The sequence below is a fragment of the Colias eurytheme genome, chromosome 8 (assembly GCF_061535395.1).
Source record: "Colias eurytheme isolate Ceu_HAF_F1 chromosome 8, ilColEury1 Martin Lab GWU primary, whole genome shotgun sequence".
NCBI lineage: Eukaryota > Metazoa > Arthropoda > Insecta > Lepidoptera > Pieridae > Colias > Colias eurytheme.
In genome coordinates, this window is record NC_142987.1 from 7,822,397 (window position 1) to 7,843,395 (window position 20,999).

The 20,999-nt window shown below is 32.1% G+C and overlaps 2 protein-coding genes and 1 long non-coding RNA gene across 3 annotated transcripts in view; 2 read left to right on the top strand and 1 right to left on the bottom strand.

Moving 5' to 3' along the window:
* LOC149906645 (uncharacterized) overlaps window positions 1-20,999 on the top strand; it is a 118,136-nt gene that overhangs the window by 2,713 nt on the left and 94,424 nt on the right. The gene's annotated exons all lie outside the window — the stretch shown is intronic.
* LOC149906647 (uncharacterized) lies at window positions 471-2,040 on the top strand. Its single transcript, XM_090104388.1, has 4 exons — window positions 471-545; window positions 1,053-1,179; window positions 1,516-1,886; window positions 2,011-2,040. The coding sequence occupies exons 1-4, from the start codon at window positions 471-473 to the stop codon at window positions 2,038-2,040; spliced, it is 603 nt and encodes a 200-aa protein (XP_089960514.1).
* Window positions 9,680-20,999, bottom strand: part of LOC149906648 (extracellular serine/threonine protein CG31145) — a 76,063-nt gene continuing 64,743 nt past the window's right edge. The window contains exons 7-12 of the mRNA XM_090104808.1: window positions 19,427-19,519; window positions 14,756-14,999; window positions 13,923-14,003; window positions 13,463-13,575; window positions 12,299-12,439; window positions 9,680-11,818 (exon numbers count right to left, since the gene is read on the bottom strand). Of these exons, the coding sequence (XP_089960934.1) occupies window positions 11,629-11,818; window positions 12,299-12,439; window positions 13,463-13,575; window positions 13,923-14,003; window positions 14,756-14,999; window positions 19,427-19,519 (862 nt within the window). The 3' untranslated portion in view covers window positions 9,680-11,628. The remainder of the gene's footprint in view (window positions 11,819-12,298; window positions 12,440-13,462; window positions 13,576-13,922; window positions 14,004-14,755; window positions 15,000-19,426; window positions 19,520-20,999) is intronic.

A 20,999-nucleotide genomic window follows, 5' to 3' on the forward strand; every position in this document is an offset into this window, starting at 1 on the left:
CATATTATATTGCTAATGTTAGTATAGGTATAGGTCTATCACGTTTTTAGTAATAAAAATCATTCTAATATTTGTGGTGAGTGCGTAATGCTATTTGTCTAAGTGATTTTATTTGTTCAATATGTACTATAATTATCCTAAATTATACGGTTTCCGTACCCTGAAAGCATGAAATTAATGATTTTTGTAGTAACTTTATGGAATATTGAATTAAAATACTGATGTGTTAGGTTTGAAAGCCTGAAAGTAATGATAATGATTTGACATATTTTTGTAGTAATATTATTATAATATGTTTTGAATTACGATTTTTGTACTAATGTGGTGGTTTGATCTAGTCTTCTTCGCACATACAGGATATACCTAGTGGAAGTGGTATATGTGTGCATATTCCTTCTATAGTTACACTGATCTCGATCATGTTAGTACAAATACTAATACCAATTCTTGCAAACAATGTATTGTTATGCATGGCAACCGAGCCTTTGAATGCCATGGCCGCAGCTGTTTCTAATAAAGAATTTTCTAATACTACTCCTACATCTGTAATTTGGTATAAAGCTGATTCAAGGAATATTAATGAATTCACCAGTTTATACAACGGTCCAGTTATCACTGTTTTTATAAATAATCTCACAGACCTTGGCGCACAAATTAAATCGGCTTTAATTTATGACCAAACTGTTTTATACGTAGAAAATATAGTGGAATTTGATATATTTTTAAAAATATTAAAAAAATTGACGATAAAACCGATTCGCATGATATTAATAATTATACCAGAGACAAACGAAAATATTGTACTAACAGAATTTACTAAAAGTGCTTGGCAGAATGATGTGGCAGATATTATAATTATAAATAAAAATGAGAAAAACGAAACTAATCTCAATACTTTTATACCATACTCCGATAATAAATGTGGAGACTACACTCCTGTTCCAATAAATTTCAAACAATCTATGTTATTTCCAAGAAAATTTCGTAATTTTTTCAAATGTCCAATTAGAGTTGAAGCATATGCTCTACCTCCTTTTTCAATTATCGAAAAGGAAAATAATACAATAAAGTCATTCAAAGGAATAGATGCTGACTTTATTAATATTATACTAAATCAGATCAATGCAACAATGATATTAACATCTCATGAAGTGAATGAATTTAATCACACTTTAATCCGTAGCACGGCAAATCTTACGTTAACACAAACTTTATACGTATTAATTTATAACTTAGCTGATATAGTTGTGCCGGCTGTAATCATCAACCAAGAAAAATATTTATCAGCTCAATTGTCATATTCATATGGTTTTACAAACATTGTTTGGTGCGTTCCTCAACGACAAGAAATATTGATATGGGCAAAGATAATATTGCCCTTTTTATCTTGGTTATCTGGTTTTATTGCTTTTTCTTTTTTACTTTTCATAATTATCATCAAAGTGAGTTTTCGTTTTCACAAAGTAACTAAAATATCGAACGATACTATTATTAAAAGTATCGCATTATTCTTAGGGCAAGAGGTGAAGTTTGAATCAGAATTTCGTTTTAATAACCTCGTACATATCACCTGGATATGGTATTGTTTTATTGTACGAAATGTATATCAGGGTATTCTTATCAATAGCTTACACGAAACAATATTGGAACCCCCTATGAGAACTGTAGATGAAGCTCTTCAACGCCTCGATGAAGTCGTTGGTGTTACAGCAGTGATGCATTTATACAAAAATACGTCAATTGCAAAACGTTACAAGCCATTAATGAATGTAAACGATATACCGGTCTACCTCCAGCGAATTGCTAACGGTGAAAGAATTCTTGAAGCTGTTACTAAAGAGCTCATATTATTTAAAGGATATAAAGTGCAAATATTGGAAGAAAGTGTGAGCCATTTTCCAGTTTGTCTTTTCATGAAACCAAGGTGGTCAGGGGCCAAGGAACTGAATCGCATCATAATTAGAACTATTGAATTTGGACTCAGACAACGAATTACCGAATTGCACTCAGAAAGATGGTTACGAAGAGGTGCTAGGCTAGAAAAGAACGCTACTATAGATTCCTTAAACATGTTAACATTAATTTCATGTTTCTTTGGATTAATTGGTATGTATGTAGCAAGCTTTGCTATATTTTGTATGGAAGTTTTATGGTATAAATTGACTAGAAAATAAAATATTATAAATATGAAATTGTTGCAATAAGTATAAAAATGTATGCACAAAAATCCTCCGTGCATAGAATAGACTATAGAGTTGGAACTAAAAATTGGAACTTAGCTGTACTAATTCAGAATTGTATTAATATAAATTTAATAAACTATTTACTATCTCGTTTAGTTCAATTCGAATTGATAAATTGATAAGATTCTGAAAATATTGATTTTGTGCAATAATATTTTTGTATGTCTACGATATTCATAAAAATATTGAACTTAGTACCTAAGCGTGTGGAAATATCACTATAGTAATTTTAAGATTGTGACATTAAATAAATTATGGAAAAGTGCTGGCCTATTTCATTGAGTACTTTATGTTATCCAAAACAGTAATATAAATAAAAAAATATGTACTTATGATTTTTTTCAATGCCTACCTAAAACCTTACAATAAAAAAAGAAAAATAATTTAATTATTACATTATGCTACCGATCTAAGTATCTAATATTAGTAGGTATTGTTATCATTAACTACTTAGAAGTTAGAAGTCACGTAATTTTTACATTTCCTATGAGCTCAAAGTAGAATGAAAGGTACTGATTTGATTGATCATCAGTAGGTAATCAATCAAAAATAATTGTAAGACAGCTTTATTTATCCAAAGGGTTGAATGGAACCAATTCTGCATAATAAATATGAATAATTTGTAAACTAAAGTCGTAAACATCATAACGATTGTGGAACAATAAGTAATTACTAATTAATTAATATTTCCATTAATTCATTGATTTTTACGTTTTTATATAATAAATTATTATTGACTAGCGGTCCGCCCCGGCTTCGCCCGTGGTACATATTTCGCAATAAAAGCAGCCTATGTTATCTCTATAGCCTATGTTCTTTCTCAGGGTCTAAAGATTGTCTGTGCCAAATTTCATCAAAATCGGTCCAGTAGTTTATGCGTGAAAACCATACATACATACATACATACAAACCTTTCTCTCAGAAGGTAGAACAGTTATTTATAGGAATATCTTTATTGTAAGAATTTGGAATGTGTAAAATTTATCTATATACTAGCGGTCCGCCTCGGCTTCGCCCGTGGTACATATGAAAAATAGATGTTGGCCGATTCTCAGACTTACCCGATATGCACAGAAAATTTCATGAGAATCGGTCCACCCGTTTCGGAGGAGTATGCAGACTAACATTGTGACACGAGAATTTTATATATAAGATATGTATATAAAACTCAAAGGTGACTGATATAGTGATCTATCAACGCACAGCCCAAACCACTGGACGTATCGGGCTGAAAATTGGCATGCAGGTACCTAGATGTTAGGACGTAGGCATCCGCTAAGAAAGGATTTCCCGAAATTCTTTCGGGAACGGGGAAAAACGGGGATGCACGTACAAAGTCGTGGGCGGAAGCTAGTTCATTATAAAAACCAATTTTATAAGTTACATCTTAAATGGTTAGGATTTTAGTGTTATCTAAATCTAAAATAGCTTCGGTTGGTGCGCCTGACTGACAGACATGTGCAATTAGCCTGATGTGCTCTCAACATAGGTATCGCCACTACCAATCTGATTCAACTTAATTAATTATTCCATTATACATAAAATATATGGGTGCATTGAGGCGAACTGAATATCTAAACGGAACGAATGAGCCTTTGTATGTTTTAATGTAATTAAATAAATAAATCATTTATTGACACTATTATTTGTTATAAACATTTAATGACCCAGGCTCCTAATATAGTTATAAACTGTAATAAAAATAATTAATTACTGTTGTATTCAAGAGTCAAGACTGTCTACCGGGAAGGTATAAAGTTAAATCTGTTTGGTTTTAAAAGACAAATATGTTATTTATTAAAATATTATTTGCACAATTGTTACGTTACTGCGGTCTGCGACGCTGACAAAAGGTAGGTATGATCCTAGCCTTAAATACCTAAACGATTTAAAATTGATTAAAATGATTATTTTCAATATAGTTATGTATTTTTATTCCTTTATATTTATTGTAGGCGTATTATCTATATAATATATAAAAGAAAGTCGTGTTAGTTACTCCACTTATAACTCAAGAACGGCTGAACTGATTTAGCTGAAAATTGGCAAGGAGGTAGTTTAGAGTCAGGAGAAGGACATAGGATACTAAATATGTACCACGGGCGAAGCCGGGGCGGACCACTAGTTTTTTATAAAAAAGGTCGAGCCATACCGACTTCACTCTGTCTTGCACTATCACTCACTTGTGCAGCATAATATCCAAATAAAAATAGTTTTCTTGTCATAGGCTAAGGTGGAAATCTTCCAATAGTAAAACAAATTAACCAATGTACGAGTCATTTTTTTATTATTTCTTATTACATTAACCAGCTAACGTAATTGTACTTTCAGTGAGTTCCGGTTTAAACCATATGTTAAAATCGCATAATTCAATCAGATCACATTTCCATGTAAATGAATTTTGTTGCGGTGCCTACTATCTCAGCGACGTATCTTTAATAACCATAAATCTCTAAATCGATTCGTAGCAATTATTTATGGGATAGAAAAACCCACGAATTTAATTTTCCCCTTCAAAAAATTGCCTTTAGCATATTTAGAGATCGAGTTAGATTGTAGAATTGTTTGCTGTTTTATCCTTTGAAATGTTCAAATTATTATTGATGTTATTGAAAACTAGACATTGATTTATTGTGGATCTGATGAAACTCTACATTAGCCTTAGTTTTTCAGAAAAATAACATACCTACATAGGTACTTAGCTGAATATAGTAGGCATAATAAACATTATTTACTCTCAAACCAAAACCAGGGTCATTGATGCATGTTACAATAAAACCTATTGACACCAACAGATATTTCTGTCTAATCTCTAGTAATTTAATTAGTCTTTGTAAATACACAATTAGTGTAATCCCTAGTTGCTTTACCGACCTATCGAACAATGCGTTGCATGTACCTAAATGTATCGGTAAATACAATCTTAAAGTCTAGCCTATTTATGTAAATGTCTGAATTTATCCAGTGTCAGACCGGTGGATCGCCAATTAAAACGCTCCGAGAGTCTCACGGGGACGGGACGGAGCCGATCCAGTTATCGGCTTACATTTATCTTCGCTAATTGTGATTGTAAATTGTAATACGTGCAGAACTGCTTAAGCATGCACATTGCAATTTGAACTAGGCATGTTTGTTAGCCAATTTTCGCAAAAAAGGATCTCTAGTTATAGTGTAGGTATTAGTGGCTCAAGTTCATGAAAATTACTAACTAGGTTCTTAAGCAAAATATAAAATTTTCTTAATAAAAATAGTACAGATTGCAGTAAAAGTATTTTGTTGTGGATTCGATCAATAAATAAAAACCTTATGTTGAAGTTCTCTAAATAATAGGTAATTAATTATTATTTTTTAATTTGCATGTCAATTAAAATCATCATCATCATTAAAAACGTAGGTAATAGTTTATACATAAAATTTACATATCAAAAACCGTTTATGAATGTTCTTAATTTTAATTGCTGGACATTATCGCATAACACAACAAAAACATCTGAAGCGTTCAGCCTATTGACCAACCGACTCAATACATGATAGAGGAGGCAAGCCTTCCTCAATGCATACCTCATTTGTAATATTGGGATTCGTAGCGGGCAAACAATGGCGCGCATGCTGCCATCAAAAGCGTGTCCAAGTGAATTGTGCCAGACCTCTGCTATGGTGATAAATTGTCCAGAAACAATAGAGCAGTAGCACCGCCTAGCAGTTTGACGCACATAAATCAGCTGCTGCAAGCCCGTGTGTGGGCTACGCACTAAGCGGGGTTCGGCATTTAGGACGTCTAATTGTTTGGCAGCTGAACAAATATGGTAGGTATGGAACCATTATCGGTCGTTGCTGATTTCGCGGCGCCAATATTATTGGCGCTGTTTACATTCATGTGTGTAATACGTGTTGCTTTTGATTGGGGAATTTTAACCTTTTTTACAGATTGGTAATTGTTATTTAAAAATTAAAACATGATAATCGCTGATCAGTTTTACTTAAACCGTGTTAACCATGGCTAGCTTATATACCTAGTAAAAAGCTCACATATTTCACAGAACAAATTTATTTCTTTGAAAACTATATTTTTTATTCTATACTCTACAAATTCTACATGTACATAATTTAAAGCTAAGCAGAGTTTTATAAATCGTAGAACATTATTGTGCGATGTTACTCTTTCCGCTATCGGCAGTTGTACAGTTTGACAGTTGGCGCAACTAAACTATGGGCGTGCAGCAGAGAGCTGCCGTAAACTGTGTAGTCAATTACTTCCTTAGATTATTGGATGAATTTGTATACTACAACCTTACACAACCTATCTAGGTACCTACAAATTAAATTCAGGAGTCTTCAGTGATTACTTATTATTTAAGTATCAAGGTAAATAATTAATTAATAATAGATAAAAAGTAAAGTAAAAAAGTAAAAAATTATTTACATCAGTCATAATACATACATTATTACATAGTGCTTAATACAGTTTCTTAAAGAAAAACGTTAAAATACAGGAAATAAAATCATTGGTTCCCGCACTAGGCAATGCCTGTCCTGCGGGACCGTGAAATGTTTAACATTAGAATTTTATAAACAGAGCGGCGATTATGTTATGATAAATATTTAAAATTCAGATTTAAATTTAATACATAAACATAATACAGATTAAAAATTAAATTAGATTAAAAATTCATACAAACAATAATTAAATAAAAGTAAAAATAATATTAAGATAATAAGATAATTAGACAATTATTAGAAATATTTGTGACTTCTTTATGGAACGGAGTTTGTAGAACTACTTAAAACAACTTGTGTAATATAAATTCTAAGGATTTCATAAATTACTCAAAACAAATGTCGGATTTAATAATTCCACAATACCCTTAACCAGTTCGTACCCTTCAATTATGAAAATATTAATTTTAATATACCTAGCTCTTTCATTGCGAGAATTTCATGGAATGGTTATGTTTGTTCTTAATAAGAAAATCAGATTTATGAAGTGAAGAAAGGGTTTATTAAAACACTCCAACAACAAAACAACAATTGTTAATAAGTTGTTCAAATAAACAGCGTTATAAAAGCGCACCATACAACCACTGGAAGTGCCTTAGTTAATTAATTTTATAATATAATGTTAAGTGGCCAAATCTAAATTGTTTTCGAACAATAGCGAATATTTATAATTTTAAAGCTAGTTTGTTTAGATTCTCTGTTTTTAGAGTTTTAACATTTTAATATTATGTAATTTGATTCCCACTTTATAAATTTTCTTGATCCACATCAATTTCTATACAATTGATGTTATGATAATATTTTTACCAGGAAAATATTGTTGCCTTTTCCAAGATAACGTAAGTCAATTTGTATGGAGTTTGAGTTGTTATTCAGTCGGTAGTTTGTTCTCGTTCGTGTGAAATTGAGATGATCCTTAGAATCTACAATATTCTAGATTGCACGCACGTGTTACATTATAATATTTTGTAAGGCAAATTGAAATCTTGCTGCTTGCTTGTTTCACTGTAAATTTATTTTATATTACTGCATATGAATATGATAAAATTATTATTTTACATTTTCTATTTATATATTTTACGCTAATGAAATTTATTTTGATTTAAAAATGATTGTAATGGAAACGATGTGTTAAATCTAAATAAAGGAGAGCACTTACGTGTATCATAACCTAATATGTTTCATACAAAAGTTTTACTTTTCGGCAGTTATAAATTGATAGTTAGTTGTTAGTGGATCATTAATTCAATTATTATCTCACATGATTTTTTTTTTTTATCCGAACGGGATAAGTTGAAATGATACTGAATAAAAATGGCTATTTGAATTGAATGGTTTCCGTAGAATTCAATCCATTATTATTCGTAGAACAGATTTTATTATTAAATAACACTTTATACGAAAATAGCACAAGTTTATACTAATAAACAAGATAACTACCGTAAAACTATAAAATGTTATGACATATTTCCGTATTTATATTTGTTTTTACGGTGGGCAGACATTCCCGGCTTTATGTGACCTTTATGTTAGAACAGTGACCCACAATCCTTTTGTAATATTTGATTTGACTATAATATTATTGTAGCTATCTGATTTTCGCCTTTCGGACTTTTATTTTACGCATGTCTGGAATTTTAGTTGTGTGAATACTCGAGAATGTGTGACAAGCTTTTCGCTTAGGGAATGCAATCCCGACTCGAGATTGCAAATTCGGGATCCCGCGGGATTAGATATATCAATCCCGCAGGATCCCGGAATTTTCGGGATCCCGTCTAATTAAAAAAAAAGTTGAATTCAGATGACTGAAAAAGCTAATAACTGCTTGTTTGTGATAGGAGGCCATCTGTGGAGGCCATCCATAAATTACGTCACGCGAATTTTAGAACTTTTCAACCCCTCCTTGTCACAGGTTGTCACATTTTCAGTACCCCGTCCCCCCTAATGTGACGTCACACATTTTTCAAACTTATACATGTATCTAAAAATAATCAAAAGAAAACAGTTATTTTCATTTTTTTACTTATTAAATAATCTTAGATATCGAAAATTTAAAAAATCGTAAATATTTGTGTCCCACTTGCATTACAACATGACTCTAGGAATTAAATGTTGTTACGTAAGAGATAATCTTATAGCGAGAGTGCGAAATTATTAATAAATACAAATAGGTTGGTAGATTAAAAATTTTCTGTTCAGTTTATTGCTCACGTACAAATTTCGTTTCGTTTTATTATGTCACGTCACAAAGCTTTTGATCCCCCCCTGCCCCTTGTCACATTATGTCACATAAAGATGATAGCCTCCCCCCCTAATAACGTGTAACGTAATTTATGGATGGCCCCTAGTGAGGTTAACTAAAATAACATGTTACTCGAAAGAAAATAAAAACCTTTATTATTTGATTAAATAATAAAGGTTTTTATTTTCTTGGTAAGATTTTACCAACTAAATAATAATCAGGTTGTAAGGAAATTAACGTAGGTAAATTAGGTAATCCAAACAATAAGCTTATTTCAAGGGAATTAGTAAAAATTAGGAAAAATTGAAAAGCTTGCGCCCCCAGTGGTTGTGTGATGCGTCGCTGACCACTGCCGCCCAATCCCGTCAATCTCGAACGGAATCTCGTCATATTATGCGTCGCGATTGATCCCGAAAAATTACACGAGATCTCGCGAGATCGGGATCCCGCGGGATCGGGATTGCATTCCCTATTTTCGCTTCGTATTGTTAAACTTTAAGCTAGTTTTTATTGATTTTAAACTAATTTGGAACTTCTTAACTAAAATATTTAAGAGATGAGAGACAGAAATTATACAAATGGCTTTAAATAAAATGTAGAGGTAATTTTTTAGTGAATAAGACAATAAAAAATTTACACTATCGTTGTTATAATTTTGTTTATTTTAAATTATTAAGTGTTGAAATAATACAAAAGATTATTGTTTTTAAAATTTATTAACAACCAACGGAAACAGCCAATCTAGCCGCGTCACATTATGCAATACAACATTTTATAACTAAACACAATCAAATCATCCATAGGTACATCTTTGGCAAGTCAAATTTAATATTAAAAAGCCTCGAATTATTTATAATACAATTTAGACAATACAATGGGTTACATATTCGTGATTATAGGTGTATGAATTTTGATTAAGTAGGAATCTAGTTTTATTTAAATCTAGTATAAATAATTATACAGATAAAATAGACAACACAATTCATCTTACGATTACGGGAAATCATTCGTTAACTTACTGAAGATCTTACCAACGTAATGAACTGAATTTTATCATGAGATCAAATCGCGAGACAATTGCCAGAATCTTAAAAGTAATAAAAATCTGAAAAACATCGAACAACGAAAAATATAATTCAAATATATAATTAAAAAATTGCATTGAATACATCTCGAAGGACAATCAAAAACAATAACACAAATAGATGCTATAAAATTTCTTATAAATAGATATAAAATATATCACATACAGACCTGTATAATAATGATATGTGTCTTCTTGAGCTTTCAGCTATGGTAACAGAATTCACAACGAAAATAAAAGCGAATGATCCTTTAAAATGTAAACTTACGTCTAATTGCATTTACTAATATTATGTACAATTTGCACTTACAGTAGGTACGAGGAGGGCGTATTACCCGTGGTCCATCCGCTATGACCCACTGTTGAGTCTACGGGTATTCTTTTTTCCCCGTGGACCCACTGTCATGTCATACTATAGCAGTGGGTCCACAAGAACAACCAACAGATTGTTCGAAATGATTACGCAAGACATACACCGGGAAGTGCACATAATATAATAATCCTGTCTCTATAACGGTCAAAGGATGGCAGCGGGGGACCACGGGTAAAAAGTACTTTTAATTCAAGTGCCCATAGACCCACTGTCATACCATTCTATAGCAGTGGGTCCACGGGGAAAAAATATTACCCGTAGACCCACAGTGGGTCATAGCGGGACCACGGGTAATACGCCGGTACGAGCCGTACGAGTCGTCAGACTTTTCACAATATACATACAACATTAAAACAATACGAATCGATTCTCACAAATCGCTAATAAAATAGTGTTTATGAAGTTCATTTGGCATTTCCATGGCTCATGTTCCCACTTCAGTGGAATGGAGTCGAATCGCTGAATATCGTCTGAAAACATTTGGACAATCTTTGGCACCAACATCTTTAGTTTATCCAACCAAAGACTTGCGAAACCTTAAAAATACGTTCGCTAAATCACGAATACAGTGGACTAGCGCAATACGACATATAACCTGTGTCAATAATGAATGGAAACAAATTGATGAGCATTTCGGATTCTATTGTTGCCAGGTTATATCCTCCACCACTATATTATAGTCAATGTGGATAATTGTGAACAGAGGTGATTGTAAAGAACAAGAATATTTTTCTATAATCAGTCAGATGAATTTACAAACATTTGAAAAACCGGAATCTATAAAAAGAAATATTATTTACAGTTGTAAAAGAAGATTTATTTAGAATAGGTATTATAAGTGTAAATTTCTGATTTTCTTGTTCAAAATTGCCCACATTGACCCTAATTTATGGGCATATAATAAAAATTATTTTAACAGGAACTTCCAGTATCTTTAAACATATCAGACCGTCAGCTTCGTAATTATTTGTATTCGTAGATAAAACATATCTAACGTTAGGAAGCTTCTAGAGGTGCCAATAATGCCGTTCAGCAACAGTCTTCGGTTGTTTAAGCAGTCTCAATCTTATAATATACAATACGATTACAAATCAGTTCGTCTGAAATATGTAAAACAGCTAAAAATGCACTTAGTTCCCCAATAGTCACTTCACTATCACTTAATCACAAGCCTATATACTTATATAGGTCATACAAAATCGTTGATTTCATTATTGAGTGGGTTTTCAGCTTTTTCGATGCATTTTCTGATAGCATCAAGTATGGTGACGACTCTTCTATCTAATGCAGCAAGATGCGGTTCCCACAGTATGGGAGCTACCGGGTCGGCCCTCATGGAGTCCCGGAGTACTGTGGATAGAGGGACTCCGTTGTGGAACCTGGAAAAGATTATATTTTAGAGATTTGTTGATATTGTTGATGTGATATATAAGAAGCCATGTTTGTGAGAGTAGAATCTTCCTTTCAGTCTATAAAAATTAAATTAAATTACATATATCTTTTTATTATAGATTATTACATCGTTAAACATTTTTTATATACCTAAGGTAAGTAGTAATTCATACAGTTTCCTACTTCATCACATGATACCATTCGAGTAATTTTTAATTTAAACATTTATGTTTGTAAGCCAAAATATTGTTTAAAATTTTGTACTTGAATTAAAAATAGCATTGGTTTTATAAAATACGTTTTTAAAGTTGTATCAAGAACAAAACACACTCAAAACCTATATTTAAAAGCTTTTATGACTACATAATTTTAATCACTTATAAATTACTCTTATAAACCTATATTTAAAGCTTCTCTTTCTAACAACATAATTTAAATCACAAATATAATGAAACAAAAGTACTCACTTGAGAAGCACAGCAAGCGTGGTATGTCTGACGAGGCAGCACTGCAGCAGCGGCGCCAGTATGCTGAGCTCGTCGTGGAACGCTTTGCCGAACGCGCGCCCTTGGTCCAGGTGCAGCGTGAACGACTCGTTGCCGAACATTCTGGAACAATTTGTATGATTGGCAGGGTGAACATTTCGTTCTGAAAGATTCTACAACAAACAGTTTTATACATATGTTATAGCCAAACCCCGAAGCTCGGGCACTCTTACGTTGGACCAAGGACTGGTCTGGCATTATGACTTTGTCAAAGCCCAAATAAATGCAATATTTCGTCAGTCGTTGTCTAGTTAATTTAATTGAATAATTCTAGTGTTTAATGTAACTTTTATGGATATTTCCCTTTTTATTTTTAAAAAGTTATTGTAGTCATTTTACTCATTAGGTAAAGGGCTTTCGATATCAGTATAAAGTTTTTTGATATCTGCAATAGTTACAGAAATAATTTGGAAAATCCAAAAGTGCACGCCTCATAATTTTTTTTTAATAAATATTTATTAATTATTATTTTTGTTTATTTAATAACAATTAAACCACATCGAATCAGACCCTGAAAAATGAAAGGGTTCTATTCCTGAGCATACTCAAGCGTAAGAGAAAAAAAAAGACTCGATTAGTAAAGTATTTCGGTCGCTATCGTGTTAACAAGAAAAAGGATCCGCACATACAGACACACGGACGTCCAAGACAGAACTTTTTTAAACTGTTTTTTAACTAGTTTAAATAACAAAAATGACATCAAAAATATCATGAACGTTAAAAATAGTGTTTTTTCTTAATATGTGTGTGTATGTATTATCTTACAAGTGCAATGTATGATACATAAAGACATTTTAAGTTTGAAAAATCAGATGTTTTGCGCGAAGTGACAGTAGTACCCACCTCAACGCTTCGCTTATGAGGCGTGCAAAATCGCCTGTGCACACTTAACGATTAGGTACACCCTGTATGTATGTGTAGGTAATTATCCAAAATTCGATGAGAGGTAAGGCGAATAAAGAAGTATTTAGATTATTCATCTGCTGCTCTTTTAGCACAGAAGAATAATCTTATAAATCGAAAAGTTCGTTTTTGAAATCTGATTTCTGTTTAAACAAATATGAAGTAAACAATCATAATACTAACTTGAAAGTTTCGTAGTGATGCCTGTCCATGTTGCCGGAGAGAAAGTCGAAAATGGACATATCCATGATATCCAACATCCGTCTCCCAGAGTCGTATGGGGGAGTATTACGCACCTGCAAATAATAAATATTTAATTTATTTAAACTGAAGTTTTTGATATATCTATAATATATTATGATTCGTTTTATGTACACCACTATAGAGAAAGTGATCAAATACCTACCTAGTTATCATTTTTTCTTTTTGCAAAATTGTATCAACTTTTAAGACAACTACCGGAAAAAGTAGCAGATATTTATAAACCATTTTTAATTTTAAAACTTAACTTCCAAAAGTTTTTCTCTAGAAAATAACTCTACAAGATCCAGTCTTAGTCAATGCAGAAAACAAAACAAAACAATTTTAAAAGCATATTGAAAATAAACTATTAACATCCACAAATAATGTCACAATAAATAACCTTTTCGCAGTAATCAGACTGCACTTCCCACGTGGCTTTCCGCCGCTTGTGGTACGACCGTCTCCACGGGTGCCGCCATACCTGGAAACAACAATGTTTTATTCTTTTATAAGATTTAAAGATGCACTTGAATAATATTTTTATGGAGTTATAATGATAATATTTATTCATAGCAAAATTAATGAAGCTATAATAATAATATTTATTCATAGCAATATAATGAATATGACGAAAAGTATAATGTCGGAATTAGACTAGTCACTAGACGAAAGACTGATTAGGAAAAATAGGTACATTTTCACGTTATTATTAATTATTTGATTGAAATTAGTCAGAAATTAAATTAAGGACTCATTGGTAAATACTAAATTATATTATTTAAATATTAATCAACCACTAAATATTTAGGTAATGTGTAAATATGCAATTTAATTTCCTGTAAAATATAGAAATAAACAATTACAAGGATAATTATATATTTTAATACGTCCTTAAATACATATATGTAATTGAAAACATATCTATAATTAATATAAGTTTATAATTTGAGATTTGAATCCATGTTTCTCATATTCGCAGACAAATTTTTTATTGCACTGATTATTTTTCAATTGAATAATACATAGTTGATATGAGAAGAGAGATGAAGAAAAATCCTAAAAAACACTAGGTACTTCTAATGTTGGTCAGTAAAAATATCATTAGAAAAAGCTCACAATCACGCATTTTACTTTTCAACAAATCAAACTAAAATGCAAGCAACAAATACACCCAACATATTTCCCGTTTATTGCCATTCTTATTCTCATCATCTTGTCAATTAACCAACTTACCGTTCGTTTAGCCAAATCCGAGGAAGGCAAAAACGCGGCAAAACTTCCCTCCAACATATCTGGGTTGCCACACACTGCATGTCCAGTGTCACAATAGTACGAACATCTGCCGTGAAAGCAGAAGTTATTCGCTGGCGACACGAAGAACGTCTTCAGTATGTCCCCCTCGATGACGTCATAGATCTCGGTGGTCATGTTCACCGTGCGCCCCACTACCGGCATGGCTCTACGGAATCCTAATACCCTGGTACATGGAAATAATTCGTATATACGTTGTCATTTAAATTATAGCAATAAATAATTAATAATAGGTACATTTTACAATAATAAATAAGAAAATATACTAAAACCACAAGATTTATCAAACTCGTGAAGTTATTGTATTGTCAGCGATACTTGATTAGTGAATAAAGTGTGAATTTATGTCTCCGTTTAGGGTGTCAAAATCGTGTTTTAAATCGGTTACATATTAACGGACAAACATACAGGTGAAGTTAGTATGCGTGTTCAAAATATACAATCATTTAGTATTTGTATAGCACAAACGCATTTGTTCCGTGTTTCTAAGGTAAAATTTTATTTACTTATTGTTGTTTAAGAGCCCCTTGTACTGAAAGTTTAGGCATTTTAGGCACTGAGATGGCTCGCGCCCGCGTTGCGCAGGAGCCGGCGCGGCATGAACTCCGGTGACCTATGAAGGCGGGCGATTATGCCACAGTATAAATAAATCAGTAGTTCGATTTTATTTGCTATCGTAGGAATGTTGTTGATAAATAAATTTACTACTTATCCTATACCATTAAACGAGCAATATTTGCATATTTATATATTTGTTTGTATATATACAGTGTGGAAATTTTCGATGTGCCCTGAATGGAAAATACTTGAAATACTAGGGATAGCAAATTTTTCTGAAAGGAAACATTCCTTTTTCAAATTTTATTTTATTATTCAAATCGATAGAAACAATATAAAAGATAATTTATTGTTAATTTCTCGTAAAAATTTTTTGGTCTATTTTATACATACATTTAAAGTTTAAAATGAAACTCTCGTTCTGGATACATTAATTTATTTTCTTCTGAAAATATTGGTAATAATAATTAAAAGCAAAATAAATAAAAAAGGCAAAATAATAATTGAATATAAGTATGTAATAAGTAAGTTAGTGTATTCAACCAACTTAAAAAAGTGTGACTATTTTACAACAATTTGAATAATAATCAATTAATGATTTGTATTATTGTATACAATATCGAAGCTTTTTAAGAAATGTATAAAATACTTTTTTATGAATTATTAATTATTATCATACATCATAATATTATGTTACCGGCAATATATTAAACCCTTCTTAGTAAATGTATGTTATTCCGAGAAACGGTCGGAGTGAAATAAATAATATTCGTCACATTACCTATGATATCTTTAAATCTGAACTTTTCCTAAGTAGCAAATGTGGGTGGTTTTTGGGCTAGCGATTAACCAATATGAGGTCAAAACTAAAATCCAAGATGGCGCCGACGAAAATTTGAAATGTTTTCGTCATGGGTGTCATTTTCAAAGAGTTGGAGTAGCTATTAATCAATATGAGGTCAAATCTAAAATCCAAAATGGCGCCGACGAAAATTTGACAAAATTTCGTCACGGGTGTCATTTTCAAAGAGTTGGAGTAGCTATTAATCAATATGAGGTCAAATCTAAAATCCAAAATGGCGCCGACGAAAATTTGACAAAATTTCGTCACAGGTGTCATTTTCATGGTTTTTGGGGTAGCTATAATTTACCAATATGAGGTCAAAACTAAAATCCAAGATGGTGTCGACGAAAATTTTACATCTTTACGGCATGAGTTTCATTTTCAAGGTTTTTGAGACAGCTATGTACAAATCCCCAATGTTACCGTTGATAATTTGGTAAGTATATTTTTCTTACAACCGTTTACATATTTTTCGAGCAGAATTCAGAAACCTTGAAAATGACACCCGTGACGAAAAGATGTAAAGTTTTCGTCCGCGCCATCTTGAATTTTAGTTTTGACCTCATATTGGTTAATAGCTACCCCAATAACCATGAAAATGACACCCATGACGAAAAGATGTAAAATTTTCGTCGGCGCCATCTTGGATTTTAGTTTTGACCTCATATTGGTTAATAGCTACCCCAAAACCCATGAAAATGACACCCATGACGAAAAGATGTAAAATTTTCGACGGCGCCATCTTGGATTTTAGTTTTGACCTCATATTCGTTAATAGCTACCCCAAAAACCATGAAAATGACACCCATGACGAAAAGATGTAAAATTTTCGTCGGCGCCATCTTGGATTTTAGTTTTGACCTCATATTGGTTAATAGCTACCCCAAAAGCCATGAAAATGACACCCATGACGAAAAGATGTAAAATTTTCGTCGGCGCCATCTTGGATTATAGTTTTGACCTCATATTTGTTAATTGCTACCCCAAGAACCATGAAAATGACACCCATGACGAAAAGATGTAAAATTTTCGTCGGCGCCATCTTGGATTTTAGTTTTGACCTCATATTCGTTAATTGCTACCCCAAAAACCATGAAAATGACACCCATCACGAAAAAAGTCAAATTTTCGTCGGCGCCATCTTGGATTGTTGTTTCATAAAAATAATATTTGTCATACTCATTGAATACAGATCAACCAACATCATAATAGTCTTTCTACTAGTACTTCAAAACTTTGCCGCTATTCCTATTCAATAACCCATAAAAAAGAGGATCTCAGGCAAGGTAATTTTTAAAACATAATTTTAAATCACTACATAGTATAAAACAAAGTCGCTTTCACTGTCCCTATGTCCCTTTGTACGCTTAAATCTTTGAAACTACGCAACGGATTTTGATGCGGTTTTAATAGTTCTTTCGATTCCCGGTCGAAGAAAATGAATTTTTGAAAATCTTTGAATGCAGTTCTATTTCTTTTTAAAAATAAAGGATATTTGCTATCTCCAGTATTTCTAGTACTTTCACCCAGGGCCCATCGAAAATTTCCACACTGTATTTACAAACAAATATATTAATATGCAAATATTGTTCGTTTAATAGTATAGAATAAGAAGTTAATTTATATTTACAACAATAATCCTAGGATAACTAACAAAATCAAACTACTGATTTATTTATACCGTGACATGCTCGCCGTTTTACTCGCCGCTCGGTTCTAATACGCGAGCGGCGACTGCAACGTGGTCGGGAGCAAAACTAGCACAGGTCCTCCTTCGATGACGTCCGGCTGGACTCTGGCGGCACTGACGTGGTGCGCGCGAGTCGCATTTTACGTATTATATTTTATATAGAAAAAAATAAGGGCTAAATTAAAAATCTATCCAAAAATTTCCCTGTAAAACCTGATTAGTAAATGAAATGTCAAATTTTCATAAACATAGCGTTCCCCTAATTCTCATAAAACTGATTATGCTTTTAAAATCGATGTTACTTCTGATTTTTTTTTGATCGAGTCAAATGTTTAATATTGTGTTTTTATCCAAAAAAGTCACTAGATCAAACGTTTATCTGTGCTATATATTTTTTTAGGATTTTAAATATGATGATTTCTATCCAAAAACCATGATTTAGAAACATACATTTCGGAGCAGGGCCCCTTAAATGGTTCGTTTCTTTCAAGCATGCGAAATAAAAACGAATCAAAAGCCCTCTGTTGGAGACCTTATTAGTTAACATACCAACAAGGTATTTTTATTATCCTTTGTACGACCCTTCAAATATTCCGAAACAAAAGTTCATTCACGTCCTAGTAATAGCAAATACAAAAAATGCACCATTCAAAGATTCCTAGTTATTTTTAATTTGAGTGTGCCATTCAGATACGCAACAATTGTTTGTTATGTCGAAACAAACATGAATAATTAAAGGGTTTCAAATGGAATCGTTAGTCAACTAAAACAATACTGATTTAGTATTTTTTTAAGCCAAAAACCAAACACGAATAAATAATTCATATAACGAAAGTAACTACCTAATTACCTATGTATAAATAATTTAAATAATTACGACTACAAAATTATGAAAAATATTTTTTGGATATTATGAATAATAAGATTTTCACAGGCAAATTATATTATTTGGAGCGTAGATATGTATGACGCTAAATTAACCAATTTTTTATCTACATTATAAACGAAATGTCTATTTGCTTCTTAAACATTTTAATTAGCTCCTAGATTGTTTTTATGACGCATAATAAGCAGAAATAAAATAATAAAAAAGGCTCCGTGGATTTTTACAACGAGTAACGTTATATTTTGATAAAAAAAGCTTTTTTAAATTACTGTGTCAATAGAAATTTTCCGCGAATTTGAACAGATGGTATTAAGTAGTTATGTTGAGCCAAACTTATAACGAAATAAATGAACTAGCTGATTAATAAATAACATGTTAATGTTAAACCTCAAATTGATCAATTCAGCTTTTTATCATTTTAAAACAAACAATAAGCCACTGTAAGGCGTCTACAACAAATAAAATCGGATTAAAGACAAACAAAAACTTTAATCATTTAGGAAACCTTCACGAAAATTTCCTACCGCTAAATTTTATTTATACAAGTGCTAATTTTAAAATGTAAAAGGAAAAGAATGAATTACAATGTAAAAATTAAGGAATAAAAAAACATACCTGTCTAAATGGAATGCAGCAATTTCAGCGTTATGTCGCTCATAATCAGAAAAGTAGAAGTGGTTGGGCAATGTTTGTACGTCTCTTGCGAATCTGTAATAAATAAAAAATGTTATTACACACAATAAAATAAAAACCAAGTAAAAATTTAAGAAAATTATCCTTGCAAAGTGCAAAACAACTGAATTGAAAAGTATCCATTGTTAATTAGGTCATATATCATTAAAAACACACATAATAATTATGTACACTATAATTTTTTCACACCCGATAGAATTAAGTAGTCGTAAGTAGTAAACCCGCTTTCCATATACAGTTCGTAAAAAATAAAACTATTGCATTCATGAATATGATTCGTTTAACCTTTCCATTAATGTTTAATATTGCCTCTTTGTGAAATGATAACTAATACCATTGTAAGGTCTAAGGAGCTGTTTTCCCAGGTTATCGTATATTATATATTATATTATATATCTTAATACTATTATAAAGGCGAAAGTTTGTATGGATGTATGGATGTATGGATGTATGGATGTTTGTTACTCTTTCACGTAAAAACTACTGAACCGATTACAATGAAATTTAGCACACATATAGAGGGTAACTTGGATTAACACATAGGATAGGTTTTATCCCGGAAATCCCACGGGAACGGGAACTAAGCGGGTTTTCCTTTGAAAACGCGGGCGAAGCCGCGGGCGGAAATCTAGTATAATATATTTGATACATGATATTATCCTCAGACCTTACTACAATATACATAAATGGCGAAAACAAAACCTTGTTATACCGCATGTATTGCAATGTCTTTATATAATACTAGCTGTCCCGGCGAACTTTGTACCGCCCTGTCAATGAATGTTGTGTTAATACCTTTTAGCTGAACTAATTTAGGCTTTGATGAACGTAATACAATGATACAAAATAAATATTTATATGGATTGATATTTAATAGTATTTTATTTTATTACTTCAAACACGTCTCAGAGAAAAATGACTGAATTTTAATAATTTGTGCAGCATGGATTAACTCTTTTCATTCTTTAACTGTTATCGACCACGCCATCGTTTCGTTTCAGTTTTCACTTTAGTTGTGATAATAATTTTACCATTATCATTGCCCATTGGGCGATCGACGCTGATCCAGTGGGTAACCATCGTTGCCTGTGATGGTCTCTGCCATCAATTTTCGTGGATACCTTTTGGTACACTCACTGTCAACCATGCATGGTGATTGGTGGTTGATGGTGTCACACGGTCCATGAATCATATTCGTGATAACAACGTTATGTCGGTCTAGATCGGTTTCAGGATTAGCAATCCCCGCACACTCATATATTTTATCTGCCCGAATCCTTTCGACTAACCAAATTAAAATGTGTGCATGCTGCAAGCAAGATTGTTGTCATTCGATTGAATACATCCATCATTGAATAATCCCAAAGATGTGTTCCATTAATGTAACTCATCAGTGATCGGATTTTTTGCTTGAAAACACGTGTGGTGATGTCGTGCCGATCACTTGATATTTGTCCGGGAAGCAGCAGTTGAATAATTTACATCCATTTCGGAT